The sequence below is a fragment of the Chiloscyllium plagiosum genome, chromosome 33 (assembly GCF_004010195.1).
Source record: "Chiloscyllium plagiosum isolate BGI_BamShark_2017 chromosome 33, ASM401019v2, whole genome shotgun sequence".
In the NCBI taxonomy this organism is placed as follows: Eukaryota; Metazoa; Chordata; class Chondrichthyes; order Orectolobiformes; family Hemiscylliidae; genus Chiloscyllium; species Chiloscyllium plagiosum.
Window position 1 is genome coordinate 13,775,578 of NC_057742.1, and position 20,496 is coordinate 13,796,073.

The 20,496-nt window shown below is 42.6% G+C and overlaps 1 protein-coding gene across 4 annotated transcripts in view; it reads right to left on the reverse strand.

Annotated features, from left to right (window-relative positions):
* Nucleotides 1-2,654: 2,654 nt before the first annotated feature.
* The window catches only part of ghdc (GH3 domain containing), a 39,130-nt gene continuing 21,288 nt past the window's right edge, over nt 2,655-20,496 (reverse strand). Inside the window, exons 5-9 of one of the 4 annotated variants that reach the window (XM_043674975.1) lie at nt 12,508-12,579; nt 12,268-12,401; nt 7,172-7,260; nt 6,300-6,431; nt 2,655-2,695 (exon numbers count right to left, since the gene is read on the reverse strand). In XM_043674975.1, coding sequence (XP_043530910.1) covers nt 2,681-2,695; nt 6,300-6,431; nt 7,172-7,260; nt 12,268-12,401; nt 12,508-12,579 — 442 coding nt within the window. In that variant the 3' untranslated portion in view covers nt 2,655-2,680. The other 3 variants (XM_043674977.1, XM_043674976.1, XM_043674973.1) reach the window with 3 other exon arrangements.

Sequence of the window (20,496 nt, forward strand, 5' to 3'; positions counted from 1 at the left end):
CTTAAATAATGGCACAACATTAACAAACCTCCAGTCTTCCAGTGCCTTATCTGCATTGATGATACAAGTATCTCGGGAAGAGGCCCAGCAATCTCTTCTCTAGCTTTCCACAAAGCTCTGGGAAACACCTGATCAGGTCCCAGGGATTTATCTACCTTTATGCATTTTAAGGCCTCCAGCATCTCCTCTTCTGTAATATAGACACTTATCAAGACTTCACCATTTATTGCCCTCAGTTCCACACTTGGAATATTGTGTCCAGTTCTGCTCGCCCTATTATAGGAAAGATACAGAAGCTTTGGAGAGGATACAAAGAAGGTCCACCAGGATGCTGCCTGGACTGGAGGCTTGTCTTATGAAGAGAGGTTGACTAAGCTTGGACTTTTCTCTCGGGAGAGGAAGAGGAGGAGGAAGAGAGGTGACCTGATCGAGGTATACAACGTAATGAGAGACATGGATAGAGTCAAGAGCCAGAGACTTTTCCCCAGGGCAGGATTGACTGGGATGAGGGGTCATAGTTTTAAGCTATTAGGAGGAAGATATCGAGGGGACGTCAGAGGTAGGTTCTTTACACAGAGAGTTGTGAATGCATGGAATGCATTGCCAGCTGTGATGGTGGAAGCAGAGTCATTAGAGACATTTAAGTGACTGCTGGACATGCACTTGGACAGCAGTGAATTGAAGGGTGCCTAGGTTAGGTTATTTTATTTTAGATTAGGAATAATCCTCGGCACAACTTTGTGGGCCTGTTCTGTGCTGTACTTTTCTATGTTCTATGTTCCCTGGCTTCCTGTCCTTCTCCACAGTAAATACTGATGCAAAACGTTTGTTTCATATCTCATCCATCTTCTGTGGTTCCAAACCAAGACATCATCATTGACCTTTAAGGAGCCCTATTCTCTCCCTAGTTACTCTTTTGCCCTTAGTGCACTTGTACAATCTCTTTGGATTCTCCTTAGCTCTATTTGCCAGAGCTATCTCATGTCCCCTTTTTGCCCTCCTGATTTCCCTCTAAAGTATACTCCTACTGCCCATACTCCCCTAGGGGTTCATGCAATCCCAGCTGTTTATACCTGACATATGCCTCCTTCTTTCTCTTAACCAGAACCTCAACTCTTCTAGTCATCAAACATTCCAGTCACCTCCTAGCCTTGCCCTAACAGGAACATACTGAACTTTCATTACCTCATTTTTAAAGGCCTTCCACTTTCCATCTGTCCCTTTACCTGCGAACAGCCTCCCCCAATCAACTTTTGAAAGTTCCTGCCTAATACCGTCAAAATTGGCCTTACTTCAATTTAGAATTTTAACTTTTAAATCAGGTCTATCCTTTTCCAGAAGTACTTTTGACAGAATTATAATTACTTGCCCTGCAGTGCTCCCCCACTGACACCTCAGTCACATGCCGTGCTTTATTCCCAAAAAAAAAGATCAAGTTTTGCTCCTTCTCTAGTAGGTACATCCACATATTGAACAGAAAAACTTTCTTTCCACACTTAACAGTTCTCTCCATGCAAGCCCTTAACACTATGGCAGTCCCAGTTTATGTTTGGAAAGTTAAAATCCCTTATCATTACAACCCGATTTTTCTTACAGATATCGGAGATCTCCTCAATTTCCCACTGACTACTGGGGGCCTATAGTACAATCCCAATAAGCTGATCATCCTTTTCTTATTTCTCAATTCCACCCATACGACTTTACTGGACCTTCTCCCGGGAATATAAAGGAATTAGAAAATTTCAATACTTGTAACTTTTTAAAAATCACACAACACCAGGTTATAGTTCAACAGGTTTATTTTGAGGCACCAGCTTTCAAAATACTGCTTCTTCAGGTAGTTGTGGAGCAGAATCATACAACACAATGTATAGCAACAGGATTGCAGTGTCATGGAATGCAATATTAAACACATTTAGCATAAATCTTTCATCTTTTAGAATAATCATGTTAATTTCAGTTCCTTCATATGTAATCCCAGAACTTTTTTAAAATTACACTCTCAAAATAGTTTTCAACAATACGTGCCATCTCAGCTCAGATAATGCATTGAAGGTGTGAAGTTAAAGTCTGCCTGTGTCTCAATGTTAGGTCAGACCGATTCTGTTTCTAAAGTGGGTTATACAGAATCTTGCATGGATTTATGCAGTTTTTGAGCAAAATAAAATGTAATTCTGCAAATACAAATTCATCCCACAAACTTGTTAGTGTGCATATGGGTGTGTGTGTGTGGGAGTGTGTGAGTACCTGTAAGTGTATATGTGTGTGAGTGTGAGAGGGTGCGTGGGTGAGTGAGTGTATGGGGTGGGTGTGTGTGTTAGTGTATGAGAGCTTGTGCATGAGAGAGGGTCTGCATGAGTGTGGGTGTGCACGCGCACGCTTGGGTGTGTGTGTGAGGGTGCAGTGGGGTCACCTGTAGTGGGACATGAACCCAAGGTCCTGATTGAGGCCATCCACATGGGTACCGAACTTGGTTATCAGCCTCTGCTCGGCCACTTTGCGTTATTGCCTGTCCCGAAGTCCGCCTTGGAGGATGGTCACCCGAAGGTCCGAGGTCGAATGTCCTGGACTGCTGAAGTGTTCCCCAACTGGGAGGGAACACTCCTGTCTGTTGATTGTTGCGCAGTGTCCATTCATCAGTTGCCATAGCTTCTGCTTAGTCTCGCCAATGTACCATGCCTTAGGGCATCCTTGCCTGCAGTGTATGAGATAAACAATGTTGGCCAAGTCACACAAGTACCTGCCACATACACATTGTGGGTTGTGTCCCCACATGTAATGATGGTATCCATGTCAACACTTTGACACGTCTTGCAGCTTCTGCTGTGACAGGGTTGTTTGGTGTTGTCCTGAAAGCCGGGCAGTTTGCAGTGAACAATGATCCGTTTGAGGTTTGGTGGGGGTTTAAAGGTGTAGGGAAGGTCTCGGCGAGGTGCTCAACCTCATTGATAATGTGTTGCAGGCTGCGAAGAACATGTTAGGTTTTCGGCTCCCAGGAAGTACTGGCCAACGAAGAGTACCCTGTCGGTTATAGCCTCGTGTCTGTCTCCTGAGGAGGTCATTACGGTTTCTCGCTGTGGCACATTGGAACTGGCGGTTGTTGAGTTGATAGTCGATAACTCTTCAGGTTTAGATTCTCAAACCTGAACAAGTTAAAGCATCTTTCAGGCTTAGGTCTGGAACAAATTTTAGGGATACAGTAAATTCAACTCAATCTTACTGAAATGACATTTGAACTTTGGATTTCTGTCCTCAGTCACGTGGCCATGTAAATTCTGACGAATTCCAGACATACTGAATGTAGGTGTTAAATAAGAACCTACTGTATATATTCCATTAGTAAAACTGCTTTGCTTGGAACAATTTTATGTTGATAGTAATAAACTGCAGGATAGTTAAAAATACCTCAAGCCTAGAGGAAATAGCAGCATAGTTAAAACATGTTTAACTAGTAAAATACATTAGCAAACCTCAGTAATATTCGCAGCTCCTTTGGTTTCATTGCTAATATGGATTTTTCACATCAGGTATGATAGGTTCTCATAATTCTTCACAAGTATCATTCAGCAAAACTTTGTGCATTACTGTACACTAGAGAACTCAAAAGGTTCGCAACCCTGAGTAAAAAGCTTCCACCTCATCTCAGACTCAGGAGCTTGGTTTAACTGCAGTTGGAGGAGTGAGGGCAGGTTTAGTCATCATATCACAAGAAAGATAAAATTACCGTAGAGGGAGTGCCACAAAAGTTCACCAGACTTGTCCCCAGGATGGTGGGGCTGTCCTATGAAGAGAGATTGGCCAAATGGACCCAGAATTCCCTTGAGAGTTGAAGAGAGAGAGGTCATCTTTTTGAAATCAACAAAAATACTTAAAAAGATAGATGGCGTAAATGCAGGTAAGATTTTCCTCCTGTTTGGAAGAAGAGAACTGGGGGAGGGGTGGGGGGTACAATTTGAAAAGAAGGGGGGGGATCCGCATATGTCTGAGATAAGGAGAACTTTTTTAATCATTGCCGAGGGATGAGAACCTTTGTAGTGTTCCACCACAGAGGCCTGCGGAAGCTCAGTCTTTGAGTATGTTGAAGGTAGAGATTAACAGATTACTGATTCTTGGGACATGTGGGGAAAAGGCATTGAGGTTTTTGATCAGCCATGATAATATTGAAGAGCAGGGCAGGCTCAATGGACTGAATGCTTTATTCCTGTTCCTAATGTCCCGATATACAGTTCACATGAGTTTGTCCATTAGTGTTGTTGTTCACCCAAGAAACCTTTCAAACTCATAAACCTGGAATTCTCTTCCTAAGGGCATTGTGGGTCTACCTGCAGCACGTGGAGGTAGAGGACAGCTCACCACCACCTTCCCCAGGGCAGCCAAGGATGGGCAATAAATGCATGCCCAGCTAGTGATGCCCAGATCCCATGAGTGAATTTACAAAAAAAGTCTCTCCACTGATTGCTTCAGGCTGACGGCATGTCTGTGCAATATCATAGTGGGTGGTGCTCATCACTTCTAGATACTAACCCATTCGGGAAAGGCCTGTCTACAGTTATGGCTATTCATAATTACCATAACAGAAGGTTGTTAACAGCATGAAAAATTACACAGCAACAAACATGTTGTGAAAGCCTGTGTCTGTCACATTTCTGGATTGCTGTTACACTTCAAAATGAGGTACAATGGAAGTCAATCATTTGAAATGGGTAGAGCAATGTCGCCCTGCAATTATAAATGGCTCATAACACGGCTCATAAGTTAGACAACCTGCACATTCTGATATTAAAAGTCATACTAAAAAATGTCAGAGCAAATAACTCTGAGGAGTTTTATTCAATTATAGACTTAACATCAAATTGACTTCATCACCTAATCTTAGTCACAGCAAAATACCAGTGTACATTTTTATATCATACATTAGATTCTGGTTCTCTCCTTATGAAAAGAAAGCTTGTTATTTTCTGTTTATCACCTGACACACAAGTCAGAAATCTCAACAAGGTAACAACTGCCTGAAAAAATATCAACTGCCTTCTAATTAACTCTCAGGAGTTATAGATAGCCAGAATGAATGGTTTTTGCTGAATTAGACCGTACTGTCCCATAAAAGACAAGCCGAGCCAGATTAATAGCTAAACAAACCTATCCTCTAGAAATTAAAACACTCAAACTCAATGTATCAGGTTGCAATTGTATATCTACATAAAGCACATGACAGTCTGCCCTGGAAAAATAACTCATTACCACAACATTGGTACAGATCCCAGACAATCACAGGTGTGATCAGTAGCTCAAGTGGTTGAGCATTGACAGTCATCCAAACGATCACAAGTCTGAATTACAGAGCTGTGAGTCATTCTCACTTCAATAACTTGGATCCATGCTCCGAGATGGTGAATCAGGCACAGCATACACTACACTACTCTCCTTGCTGTCTGTTGTCGACAGAATAGCATTTACTGCAGTTGTAGAAAAGTCAATGTCCTACAGCAATCCTGGACAACACAGCATTGAGCAGTTTGCAATGGGTAAAATGCTGGAATTATAAAATCAAACTGAGAAAGTAGATTCAATTAATCAATCACAGTGTGTGGAAGGGTAGAAGCAAAATGGTTTTATTGCAGAAGATAAAAGCACTCTCAAATATACAAGGTAATAAATTGGGATTATTTACAGTAATAATTGATTTCTCTCAAAATGGTTTAGTTCAGCAACATCCTGGGAACAGTATCAATCTCACAATCTCTTTTAGCTTTGACAAAGGGTCAGTTAGACTCAACATCAGCTCTTTTCTCTCCTTACAGATGCTGCCAGACCTGCTGAGATTTTCCAGCATTTTCGCTTTTAGTTTCAATCTCACAAGATGCTAAAACACAGGAGGTTCAGTTCTTTTGAGAAGAACCAATACATTATTTTCAGTGCAGAGGATATATGCACATATTTACATATTGTATTGCAAATAAATGAATATTGGCAAAACTCTGAATTATTTGTTCCATTAGGGTTGCTTATTGTGCCTGCAGTTTGATCATTGCCCAATGCAATGGTTAATTGCTACAAGAAGCATGAACTCAATACATTGTAAAATTCAGGGAGTGATCTCTCTTTGCAACACAAAGGTGGAGTTTTTAATCCCAAGAAATGAAATGATTCAGGAGGAAAAATGCATAATCTGCCAAATTTAAGAGAAATATAACGTATGAGCAAAGACTTTATGAAATTACTTTTCTTTGAATAAAGTCTAAAAATTCTTTTTTCCTCAGAATGCGATGCATATTGAACTGATTGCAGGAAGCACCTACATTTGCAATGATAAAATCCATCAACTCTTTGAAGCTGCCGGGTGCCACAATATGAACTCTCACTGGTCCAATGCTACCCTTGCGTCGAAATGACTGGTACAGCTCTGAATCCTCCTGAAGGCATTGATCCAGCTAATGAGATAGGAAAGAAAATGCCATTAAGGTGATACTGGAAAAAAGTTACTGTGCAGAATGATGAAACAGGCGGATTTCTACCACAATTGAGGATCATTTCACAGTCACCACTCAAGACAAACTTTCTATCCCAGGTTTGTCATTAATTGTGTTAAGAACAGAATTTAAATTCCACCAGCTGTGATTTTGAATCTACCCAGTGACTATGTCACCATCTCCTCTAATGCACATAAAATGAGCTAACTATACCTCCTTCATCTGAGTTAAAAATCGCACAACACCAGCTTATAGTCCAACAGGTTTAATTGGAAGCACTAGCTTTCGGAGCGCCGCTCCTTCATCAGGTGGTTGCCAGTCCTTCATCTGATTTTGTTTCAAGTTATTCAGAACAGCAGAGTGCCAGGTTTAAACGCTTAGTTTATGTGGGTTTACTGATTTCTATATTGTGGAGGTGCCGGTGTTGGACTGGGGTGGACAAAGTCAGAAGTCACACAACACCAGGTTATAGTCCAACAGGTTTAGTTGAAATCACAAGCTTTTGGAGTTCCAAAAGCTTATGATTTCAACTAAAGCTGGTAGACTATAACCTGGTGTCGTGTGACTTCTGATTTCTACATTGACAAAGGTTATCATCACACCTTAACATCCTAATAATTCCCAAAAGGAAGGAAAAACAACATCAACTTTAAATAAGCATTAACCCTTTCTTAAAAGGACAATAAGAAGTGGCCTCTCACCTTGTAACGCTGATCCTCTGATAAGTTTCTGACACCTTTTATTTCAACAAAAACCTCATAGTGAGGATCAGAGCTGCCACAAAATGGTCCTGCAAGAAGAAATTTCAATTATCCACAACATAGGTGGCGCAGGTTAGCATTGCCCAGTGTTGCAACACTTCATTCTACAAGAGATAGTAAAGAACTATCAAGGAAAATCAGACTGCCCAATTTTACAGTAATTTTTTTCAGGTTTCTCTTTGTTCAGTTATGTCCATAAATGCAGCTCATGGGAGTTCCAGACTCTACTTATTGATTTCTTATTGGGGGACACCGCCATTGAATCGCCAAAGTTTATCAACGTATTCAGTAATATTAATTCTCCCTCAATAAAGAAGTAGCTGTATACACTAATTTAGTGTTTCACACAGTACTTAGCCAGAGGAATGTATTGGTACATGGAAGGAAAGAGAATGCATGCAATTATAAAGAGCTTTATCAGGTCTCCAGGTTATCCCAAAGTAATTTGCAACATATTAATTAATGTTGGAGTGCAATCACTGCCATGTGATCAGACATTAACAGTTAATTTACACATAGCAAGGTCCCATAGGTACCAGATGAGATTAGTGATCAGTTAATTTACTTCTGGTGATGTCGGCAGAGGAGGCAATGCTGGGCATATGTATTATGTTGACAAATACATTAATTTTTTTTTACAAGGATCCTGTTGACAGTAGTGAGTATATACAGCCAAAGCATTCTAAAATCAGTCATGGAGCATGGAAACAGACCCCTCGGTCCAACCCATCCATGCCGACCAGATATCCCAACCCTATCTAGTCCCACCTGCCAGTACCTGGCCCATATCCCTCCAAACCTTTCCTATTCATATACCCATCCAAATGCCCTTTAAATGTTGCAATTATACCACCCTCCACCACTCCCTCTGGCAGCTCATTCCATACACGTACTACTGTGTGAAAACGTTGTCCCTTACGTCTCTTTTATATCTTTCCCCTCTCACCCAAAACCTATGCCCTCTAGTTCTGGACTCCCCGACCCCAGGGAAAAGACTTTGCTTATTTACCCTATCCATGCCGCTCATAATTTTGTAAACCTCTATTAGGTCACCCCTCAGCCTCCGACGCTCCAGGGAAAACAGCCCCAGCCTGTTTAGCCTCTCCCTATAGCTCAAATCCTCCAACCTGGCAACATCCTTGTAAATCATTTCTGAACCCTTTCAAGTTTCACCACATCTTTGATAGGAAGGAGACCAGAATTGTACGCAATATTCCAACAGTGGCCTAACCAATGTCCCGTACAGTTGTAACATGACCTCCCAACTCCTGTACTCAATACTCTGACCAATAAAGGAAAGCACACCAAACGCCTTCTTCACTATCCTATCTACCTATGACTCCACTTTCAAGGAGCTATGAACCTGCACCCCAAGGTCTCTTTGTTCAGCAACACTCCCAAGGAACTTACCATTAAGTGTATAAGTCCTGCTAAGATTTGCTTTCCCAAAATGCAGCACCTTGCAATTATCCGAATTAAACTCCATCTGCCACTCCTCAGCCCATTGGCCGATCTGATCAAGATCCTGTTGTAATGCGCTAATGGGCTGAGAAGTGGCATGTTTAATGATTTTTAAGAAAGCACGATTAAAATGTAGAAAGTTAGAAATAAACTTGAATATATCTGGATCGTGCACTCAAGTGTTTGAACACACCACATCAAAAGCAAACGCTGACTTCAGTGTATTGTTTCTGGGGCCCAGTATTAATAGTCTATATGAAAAGCCTGAAAAAGGGCTACATGAGTCTGAGACAATCTATGCACTGTTCCCTGCAGGATGTTAGAAATTTGCTGGTTTGTGGTTGTCCTGTGACCTTGTGGTGAAGTGGTCTGTTTGCGTGGAAGTTGGCTGGGTCTACAATCTTCCAGGACGGAGTTCAAGACTGCCCAGCATTTCTTGAGTTTCAGGCACCATTTCTAACCAGGAATCTCTCCAACAACACCCCTTGCTATCTGCAACTCTACAATTCTAGTCTCAGACGTTCGCCTAATCTTCATCATTGGTGTTATGTCTTATGTTGCCAAAATCCTAAATTCCAGAATTCCCTCCTTAATCATCTATGCCTCTTTTGCATATTTAAATGGGCCCCTTAAAACTTGACTTCTTTGATCAAAAGATTGGTCAGTGACCATACCATTTTCTATGGATCAGCACCAAACTTTGTTTGCTGACATTCCTCACACTCTCTCTATATATTCTGCCCAGGGAATTTTCTTTGTCTGTTTCGTTCTCTCTTGTTCTCTCTCACTCTCTTTTTTTCTCTCTCTCTCTCTCTCTCTCTCTCTCTTTCTCTGCAATTTTATTTCTCCTCTCTGGGATTTCTCTCTCTCTTTCTTGAGATATTTCTTTCTCTCTCTTTCTCTCCTACGAAACACTTTGGACCAACTTATTTCATTAGAACGCTATATAGACACAAGTTGTTGTTGGTGTTGTGGTCCATGAACGTTTCATTCACACTATGCAGACCCTTGTGCTTGTAAACAGAAAGAGGCTCTCATAAGCTGCAGCCATATGCAACTCACTGATTTTCAGGGTCCAGGTTCAGAAATCTGGTAATCCCTGTCATAGGAAAGAAAACAGTGTCCTTCATCATATCGATAAGAGCTATATCCACACAGGACAAGAATTGGGGCCTTCGGACAGTGCCTGATTTAGACACTAGCGTCAGAGTTAGGGTGGTACTTTACTCAGGGAGAATTGGAGGGTGACTGATGCAGTCAGCATTGACATGAATGCCACTAACACACATCTAAATCAATGCTTGAAGTATGAATGACAGAACTAACCACAAATTCCTTCTCAGCACCTTCACAGCCTTACTTCTGCCACTGCATCTTTCCAGTCCCATCTGCTGCATTTTAATTGAACAATGTAACCTAATTTGATTTGTTTTGCTTAGAGAAACAAGCAGTTCCAACAGTGAATGGGGTATAAATATAAGAGTGGGTTTATCGTCAGTTACTCTTGGGTTGAATCTCACAGATCTTCTCTTGATATTGATAGTCTGACTTGGCCCCATGTTCAACAAACTAAGATGGCCAAATATTTGCCTTTCTTGATGTAATCTTGGAATCTCTTCGATGTTGCTGTGCAAATTGGATTGTGAAAAAAAAGTCAGATTTTGTCAAGGCTTTTTGCTTTGCATGGATTAGGAAATCCACAAAAACAACAATGAACAAAAAAGACTTTTTTTCACATCTGTGCTGAATTGGTTGACAAAGTAGAGCTCTGGTAGAGACATTGTTTTGGAGAATGATTTCTGAAAGGTAAGTGCCAAGCTTAGCTTAAATTTAAATCAGGCAGGTTGACTCTGTTTGGTCAAGGCACTGCCATAAGAACAAATCAGTGAATGACTGACACCTATGTTGTAAGTTAAAACAAGTGCAACGTGTGTAAATCTAACTGATACTTTAACCAATCAGAGGCCTCTGCCAATGACTAGCACTCTCATCTCATGCATTGTAAAAGAGAAAGTTGTTGGCCTTTATTCTTGCAAATGTCCTAATGAGAGATGTAAAACTTTGACAAACTGTAACACTTTCCAGAAACATTCAAGTTCAGTACAATCGAATAACCCATCAAATTGAATAGTAATAAAAAGTGAATGACAAGCCATACTCTCATTCCCAGATAACAGACAGTTGGAGCAAGACAAGATAGACTTGCATATGATAAAGATGCACTGCTGGAGACAACGTGGTCTCAGTTATTAGCCACAATGAGAACCTTTCATGCAAATTGTACCTCAGAACCACCGCAACTTCACACAAGTGGTTGATGGGCCATTGCATAAGCATTGCAGTGCTCCCATCATCTTCAGATGGAAGCTCAACCTCCTGCTGTCTGGTAAGACTCACATTATATGCACAGCTTGAAATAAGGGACTTATCAAACCAATGACCACTTTATGATGAATTGGTTTATGCTCATCAAAGGTGAAGAACGTTCAGTGCTGGGCAGTGGACCATTCTAGTTCATTTGCCAATAAGCTTCAGTGCCAGGGCAGTCCCAGGTCAATTACAGGACAGTGCAGACATGGAGCTGAAAATGTGTTGCTGGAAAAGCGGAGCAGGTCAGGCAGCATCCAAGGAGCAGGAGAATCGACGTTTCGGGCATGAGCCCTTCTTCAGGAATCTGCCCGAAACGTCGATTCTCCTGCTCCTTGGATGCTGCCTGACCTGCTGCGCTTTTCCAACAACACATTTTCAGTTCTGATCTCCAGCATCTGCAGTCCTCACTTTCTCCCAGTGCAGACATGGAGTCAATATGTTTTGGTGAGAGATCACGAACCTGAACCATTAACTCTCTTTCTCTTTCCACAGCTGTTGCCTGACCTTCATCATTTCCATCAGTTTCTGTTTATATTTCAGATTTCCAGTAGCTGCTGTATTTTGCCTTTGTGTTAAGTTTTGTCTTCTAAGCAAACAATGTGCCATACCCACAACATCACAGGTTACCTCTTACCGTACTAGTAAAATTTCCAATGCATACCCCAGACTGATCAACGGCCATTGAATATTACATTACCCCTGGCAATACTGGGCAGTGACCTACAGGAGCTGGCCAAATCTCACTAGCTTTATAGCACGAGATCTGTCAGAGAAAGATGCTCATCTTTCTTTCACTCCGTTTGGGTGGGTTTGTCCCCTGGTGTCAAAGGTTAAAGAGTGAACAGACTGTAATAGCCAAGTTCCTTCTCAAATCTCTTCAAAAATAAACTTAGCTTGCCATCAAATGCTAAGGGATAACATCACGAATTAAGCAAGACCCTGAAAAATTTCAAAGGATTATCAAGAGTGGGCAGGAAAGTGAAGGTGAGGCCAAGATGAGATCAGCCATGATTGCATTGAATGGAGGAGCATGCTGGAGGGGCTGAATTGTCTATACCTGCTCCTAGTTATGTTCTTAAGACCCAGAGTTTCAGACAGGAGGCAGATTTATAAAGTTAGACAGATGGTACAACCTCTCAATTCAACTGTGACTCCAGCACTTTAGTTGCAGCAGATACCAAGGAGGTAATTTGGCATTTTCTTACCTAAAAGGCCACTCTCTACACAACAGTAATCAAGGAGCACTGCCCCAGGCCACAGGCTAACAGCCCGCAGTAGTGTTCGATAGAAGGCTTCCTCCAGGATTTTCTCTCCTCTGACATTTAACAACTGGCCCCATCTGACAATGCGAAAGGAACAAATGCCCAGGTTTAGAAATTCAGGAAAATAATGTGCAGGGAACAAAATAAATAGATGATAATGATTTTAAAAATTAAGCTAAGCACCTGTATTTAAATTCAATGACTGGGCACTGATTGTGAAAACCCACTACTTTGATGATATCCCCCATCCGATATCTGAAAAAAATCAAAGTACATCACATGCATACATGGGCATCACATGAAAGAACAGGAACGTGTTGAAGTTCAGTTTTGAATTTCAGTTTTATTTAAACTGCAAAAGAATGCTATTTTATACTATGCCACCATCACGGCAAGCCCTTGAACACAGGATAGTGTTGAGTCAGCCAGTTACACAGAAGAATATAAATGGATCAAACAGATGAAATAAAGCCTAACCTGAATGCAGATTCATTGCCAGGATAATTTGAAAGCTTTGCACAAATATTTGCAGAAAGTGATGAGTGCTACATTGAATGCTCAAATGCAGTTGCACACTGCAATAAGAATGGCTGAGAGATCTGTCCTCTCTTGCACAGTGGAGTGTAGAGAGTGGGATGGTGGTAGGTTTTTCTTTACCCTAAACGGCAAATGAGAGATAAACCACAATCTATATCTCTGCTGAGATCTTGCCTCATTAGCATCCCATTGCACTGCACAAAATCTGACATTTAGAAGAGAAACATCTTGTATCTGTGCTGTGCTTTTAGTGTAGAAACGTGCTCTGTGGTGCAGAAACCAACGACAAAGGAAAGAGCAATTTGGGTGAAGACACTCATACATCTAGAGGTGATTGCAGAAATATAAAAGGCTCTGAAGAACTTCAATTATAAGGCTGAGAGCTTTGTCGAGAGGTCAAAGAGGACGGGAGGTGATGGGTGAACAGGACTGTATGCAGATTAAGGTATAACTGGGGTATTTTGGATGAACAGACCTATAGAGGTTGGAGGAATGCAGGTCAGCAGTCAAGTGCATAAATAGTCAACTCTTGATGTAACAAAGTCACGGGGTTTTCCACAGCAAATCAGGGGAGGTGACAGCCGAGTGGTCTTATCGCTGTAGTGTTAATGTGGAGACCCTGGACATGTTCCAGAGACCTCAGTTCAAATCCTGCCAAAGCAGATGGTGGAATTTGAATGGATTATTGGAAAAACTCATCTGGTTCACTAATGCCATTTAGGGAAGGAAACACGTGTCTCCAGACCCATAGCAATGACCCACTTGCTCAGTGAAAAGTCGCGACGAGACTTGTGGCAGAAGAGCATGTGACAACTCAAGACGACCCCGGACAGAATCCGCCCTGACCTGCAAGACCCACTTTTGTGGAAGAGAGCCAGTTCTACATCAGAAAGGAAGGAGTTTCCAACCACCCAGCTCAAATGTGTGGATCAATGTGGGTAATATCCTTTCTCAGACAGACAGAGCTAGATGGATAGCAAATATTAGATTAGATTAGATTCCCTACAGTGTGGAAACAGGCCCTTCGGCCCAACACGTCCACACCCACCCTCCAAAGAGAAACCCACCCAGAACCATTTCCCTCTGACTAATGCACCAAACACTATGGGCAATTTAGCATTGCCAATTCACCTAACCAGCACATCTTTGGACTGTGGGAGGAAACCGGACCACCCAGAGGAAACCCACGCAGACACGGGGAAAATGTGCAAACTCCCCACAGACAGTCACCCAAGGCTGGAATCGAACCTGGGTCCCTGGCGCTGTGAGGCAGCAGTGCTAACCACTGAGCCACCGTGCTGGGAAGTTGGGAAATGCTCACATGGTGTCTTTAAATAAGGAAGTTTCTGTTAAAAAAATCAGTCCAACCACAAAGCAAATCCTGCGTCCCTTTGTCTGTCTCACTGACAAAAGTGCTTGGCAAAAGTGTTTTTAATACATAAATTGGTCAAAGTGTTCAAGCACGAGCAACATCACACATAATGAACTTGAATAGAGCTTTTTTTGGAAAAGGTTCATTAAGGTTACTCTGGTCACGTGGTGTACAAGGTGTCCAGAAGGTGTTTGATAGAGTGCCACAGTGAGGAAGGTTACAGATAAAAGGGAGTGCAGCAACGTGGATACCAGTGACAAACCAACGACAAAGGAAAGAACAATTTGGGGGAAGAGGCTCATTCATCTAGAGGTGATTACAGAAATATAAAAGGTTCTGAAGAACTTCGATTATAAGGCTGAGCGCTTTAGGAAATAAATTTGTTGAGAGACCAGCAGTCAATATTGGTCAAAGAGGACGGGGGGGGGGGGGGGGGGGGGGGGGGTGATGGTGAACAGGGCTGTGTGCAGATTAAGATATAACTGGAGCATTTTGGATGAACAGACCTATAGAGGTTGGAGAAATGGAGGTCAGCAGTCAAGTATGCAAATAGTCAACTTTTGATGTAGCAAAGTCATGGGGTTTTCAACAGCAAATCAGGGGAGGCGACAGCAGTGTGGTATTATCACTGGACTGTTAATCTGGAGACCCTGGACATGTTCCAGAGACCTCAGTTCAAATCGAAATAAACCTGTTGGATTCTAACCTGGTGTTGTGTGATTTCTAACTTTGTCCACACCAGTCCAAGACCGGCTGCTCCACATCTTGTATAGGTTTAGAAAACAGAACAATGTTACAAGGTATTTTTGGGGTGGAAGAAGGAAGCAGAGTTTCCTCCAGGTCATTATTTGAACTCTTGCTTTGCATAGAATCCCTACAGTGTGGAAACAGGCCCTTTGGCCCAACAAGTTCGCACTGACCCTCTGAAGAGTATCCCACCCAGACCCATTTCCCTACCCTATTGCTCTACATTTCCCCTGACTAATGCACCTAACCTACATATCCCTGAACACTATGGGCAATTTAGCATGGCCAATTCACCTAATTTGCACATCTTTGGACTGTGGGAAGAAACTCACACAGACACGGGGCAAGAATATGCAAACTCCACACAGATAGTCGGTCGAGCCTGAAATCAAACCAGCGTCCTAGCGCTGTGAGGCGGCAGTGCTAACCACTGAGTCACTGTGCCGCCACTGTTTTCTTGAAATACATAAATTGTCTAGATCTTGATGTACAGGGGACAATTTCAAAGTTACAGATGACTCAGTGTCAGGGAGAATTGTAAGGAGGACAGTGTAGAACTTCAAAAGGACAGTGATACATCGATGGAGATGGGTGGCAGCTGAAGTTCAATGCAAGAAGTTAAGGCAACACAGAGAACATGAAGAGACAATGTGAAATAAACACAAAATTCTAAACTGTGTGCAGCAAAAAAGATCTGGTGCATATGTACAAAAGTCATCAATGGGGGCAGGACAGATAGAGAGAGCTGTTAATAAAGCATACAGTATTCTAGGATTTCATAAGTAGGGACATACAGTACAGGAGCAAGGAGATTATGATAAACTTATACAAGATGTGGAGGAGCCAGTGTTGGACTGGTGTGGACAAAGTTAAAAAAAATCACATAACACCAGGTGATAGTCAACAGGTTTACCTGGAAGCATTAGCTTTTGAAGCGCTGCTCCTTCATCAGGGCGCACAGAATTTATAGCAAAAGACACAGAATTTATAGCCAAAGATTACAAAAGTGAAGAGGCTCTCCAAGAAGATCGTACATATCGACACAGACATCAATTTTCTGCAGAAATTCTGTGTTGATGATCCTGTTCCACAACTACCTGATGAAGGAGCAGCGCTCTGAAAGCTAGTGCTTCCAAATACACAAATTGGACAATAGCCTGGTGTTGAGATTTTAAACGTATGCTAGATACAGGTTATACTTCAACAGGAGTATTGTATACAGTTCTGGGCACGGCACTATGGGAAGGATGTGAGTGTATTGGAAACAGTGCAGAACACGTTTAAGAAAATATTTTCAAGGAGCAGACAGTTCAGTTCAAAGCAAAAATTGGAGAGATTTAATGTGGACAGAATAGGGAGAAGCTCTGGGTCCTGAGGAAGGGTCACTGGACCCAAAATGTTAACCCTGATTTCTCCCCACAGTGCTGCCAGACCTGAGTTTATCCAGCAATTTCTGTTGTGATAGGGAGAAACTGTTCCCACTTGTAAACAGATCGAGAACCAGAGGGCACGGTTTTTAAAGTGGTTTGAAAAAAAGCAAATGCAAGGTGAGAAAAGAACTTTTCACAGAGATTGGGGTCTGTAATGGACTGCCTGTAAGTGTAGTGGAGGTGGGTTAAATTGAGTCATTCAAGAGGCTATTAGATGATTATTTAAAGAGAAACAACATGCAGGGCTGTGGGGAAAAGGCAAAAGAATGGCACTAAGTTAAAATGCTCAAAGAGCTAGTGCAGACATGTTGGGCTGAATGGCTGTCTTCTGCACCATAACAATTGTATGATTCTGATACCAAACCTCAGCGAGGTATCACTCCTTTGTAGCACTTTCATTTCTTACTTGACTGACAAAATCGCAAGGGTTTCCTTTCAGTGATTTTCTACACATGCACCAGATATGATTCTCTCAGTCCCTCTGAGGTGGAAACCCAGGCTAACTCTCTGACCTTTCTCAAAGCTTTCAGGAAAGAAAAGGACACAATTTCTAGGGCAACACGGTAGCTCAGTGGTTAGCACTGCTGCCTCACAACACCAGGAACCTCGGTTCAATTTCACCCTCTGCTGACTGCATTCTCCCATTGTCTGTGTGGGTTAACTTCACATACTCGGTTTTCCTCCCAAATCCAAAGATGTGCAGGTTAGGTGGATTGGCCATGCTAAGTTGTCCAGGATGTGCAGGTTAGGTGGGTTACAGGGATACAGGGGGATTGGTCTGGGTAAGATGTTCTTCGGAGGGTTGGTGTGGACTCAATGGGCTGAATGGTCTGCTTCCACACTGTAGGAATTCTGTGTGTGCCTTTATGTGCTTTTTTAAAATCACTTTGAAGCTGCTATAGAGCCCATCTGCTAGCATGGATTGCTTCTTCTGAACCAAACCTGCTTCTGACCTCTCCATCTATTGCACTTTCTCTGGGTCGTAAAAGCTCAACTTAATAAACACTTTAGCCTTTCTCTCTCCAGGCAGCTTGTCAAGTCATTTAGGTTAGGTCACTTAATTTCTTGGGAATGCTGGCTTGACCCCATGCTAAAAGATGAGTTCCTGACCCTTAAAAAAAGTCACTTTCATAGAATTAAAAACCAAAAGCCTATTTAACTCTACTTTAGAACTAAAATGTCAACATTGGAATATTCATTCACAATACGCTTATATTTCAGGTTTATTAGTGAATTCCACCACCAGCTGCCATGAGATTTGAACCCACTCTCCAGATGGCTCTGGGTTACTAATCCAAGCTCGACAATCTCCCTTCAGAGAAGCTTAGCTTGATTATTGTCTGAAAATCAGGCACAGTGCAGCTGAATTTCTTGACTGTTGCATTTGCTGTTCTGCCTTATCAGTATAAGTAGGAGTGAAGAACAGTCTGATCAACAAAGCCTGCTTATAGCCTTGGAGAGAGAGATGTCACACAATCGACCATCCTGAATCTCTCAATTGCCTTCCTGTTCAAACCCGAAAGCTTAAATGAAATCTAAACCTCTGACACAATAAGACATAGCGAGTAACTAGACTTGAAATGGAAAAAGATGGAGCAACTAAACTTATTAGTCCACTTTCTCAATTGCTGTATGTTATTAACACTTTAAACATTGTTCAGGGAGCAGCTAATAATGTTAAAAGTATTGTTCATACACACTTAGTGAATGATAACTAGATGTAATTTCCTACATGGAGACTCAAGAAGCTAGGTAATACTTTAAAATATGTTAACAATAACATCAGTGAAGGCGATAGACAGCACTGCAGCAACATAGCTCTGTGGATGGATAAAGTGATGTGAGGCGACCATTTGTAAGCCAAGCTATACAGGTAGAAAAGCCCCAACACAAGCTGCCCTTAGGTAAACTCTCAAGCGTTACTGTGCACTTTGATAGCATATTATTGAGTCTAATTTTGCGCTAATGCTTCTTTAACTGGAGTTTCACTTTAGCACATATGAAGGGACATTTGTTGAAACTGATGTGATTGAGTACTGCACTCTATAAATAAATAGAAAACTGAGTAAAAGCCAACTCCAGCATGATTCTTCACTAAGTGCCTTTCTGGACAATACCAGACTTTAGAACTCACTCCCCCATCCCCTTGCACTTAACAGTCACAGAATCCCTACAGTGTGGAAAGAGGCCCTTCGGCCCAACAAGTCCAAACCAACCTTCCAAAGAGTAACCCACCCAGATCCATTCCCCCACACTATTATCCTATATTTACCAGACTAATGTACCTAACCTACACATCCCTGAACACTATGGGCAATTTAGCACGGCGAATTCACCTATTTTGCACATCTTTGAGGATACCCATGCAGACACAGGGAGAATGTGCAAACTCCACATAGACAGATTCCAGTCTCGGCCGACCATCTAAGTGGAGTTTGCACATTCTCAAAGTGTCTGCATGGGCTTCCTCTTGGTGCTCTGGTTTCCTCCCACAGTCCGAAGATGTGCAGGTTAGGTGAATTGGCCATGCTAAATTGCCCGTAGGGATGTGTAGGTTAAGTACATTAGTCAGGGGTAAAATTAGGATAATAGGTTGGGGGAATGGATCTGGGTGGGTTACTCTTCAGAGGGGCAGTGTGGGCTTGTTGGGCCGAAAGGCCTGCTTCCACACTGTAGGGATTCTATGACAGTTAAGTGCAAGGGGCTGGGGCTGGGGCAGGGGAGGAACCGGAGTGGGGAGGTGAGTGACACAAGAATAAAAACAAGTGACAATTCTGATTTTCAGTACTTTCCAGTAACTCTGAATGAATGCCAGGGGAAAAAAAGACACACAAATGAAGCCGACGTGGAGAATTCCCTTGAATGGATTTGTAAAGGGCTATTGCCAGAAGACTACATCAGAATGCAGGGAGTCAGTTAGCTCAGTTGGTCGGACAGCTGGTTTCTAATGCAGTGTGAAGCTAACAGCAAGAGTTCAATTCCCAGACTGCCTGAGGTTACCACAAAGGTCCCACCTTCTCATCCTTGCCCCTTGCCTAAGGTGTGGTGAACCTCCAGTTAAACCAACACCAGTCATCCCTCTCTAATGACAGAGCAGCCCTATGATGCTCTGGGACCACGGTAACTTTACATCGGCTTGTTTTGAATATTTCAATTGAAAGCCATCCATTAACTCCATCTACATTTCCTGCTGCCTCGGGAACATCAAAGACCCCTCCCATCCTGGTTATAATCGCCTCCACCCTCTTCCATCAGGCAGAATATACAAAAGTTTAATCACACATACCCCGCTGTTATTAGACTTCTGAAAGGACCTCTCAATTTCAAATCTAACATTAAATCTTGCTTTTTGTGCAGCTGTAACTTTGCACAGAGGAGCCTCGATTATCTGAAGGACCCAGGCGGGGAGTATTTTGTTTGGTTAATTGAATGCCGGAAAATCGATGCTGAATAACATAGTTCGCCACGCACTGGGACCTTGAGATCTTGTTCAGATCATCCGAAATTCGGTGAATTGAATGCCAGATAATTGAGATTCCTCTGTATTCCTCACTCTGTTCTATCACCCAATGATCTCACACCACCCCTGCTCATGACTCCACCCCCATACCCCCACCATCACATCCACTCCAATTACCGGCTCCACCCCCACTCCCAGCTCCACACCCACACCAGATCCCAGCTCCCAGCCCTGCCGAGTTTTCACCATCCCTCCAGACCTTCCCCTCACTGAGGACGAACGATCAGTCCTCAGCAAAGGACTCACCTTCATCCCCCTCCATCCACACATCAATGAATTTAATACACGCCGTGATGTCGAACACTTCTTCCGCCGCCTCCGCCTCTGAGCATAGTTTCACAATCAGGACTCCCGCCCACCTTCCAAGGACCCCTTTGCCCACCTACAACACACTGCATCCACCTGGACACACCGCACTGGCCTATTACCTGCCCTCGACCTCTTCATTTCCAACTGCCGCCGGGACATTAACTGCCTCAATCTGTCTACCCTCCTCCCCCACTCCAACCTCTCACCCTCACAACGTGCAGCCCTCCAATCCCTCTGCTCCAATCCCAACCTCACCA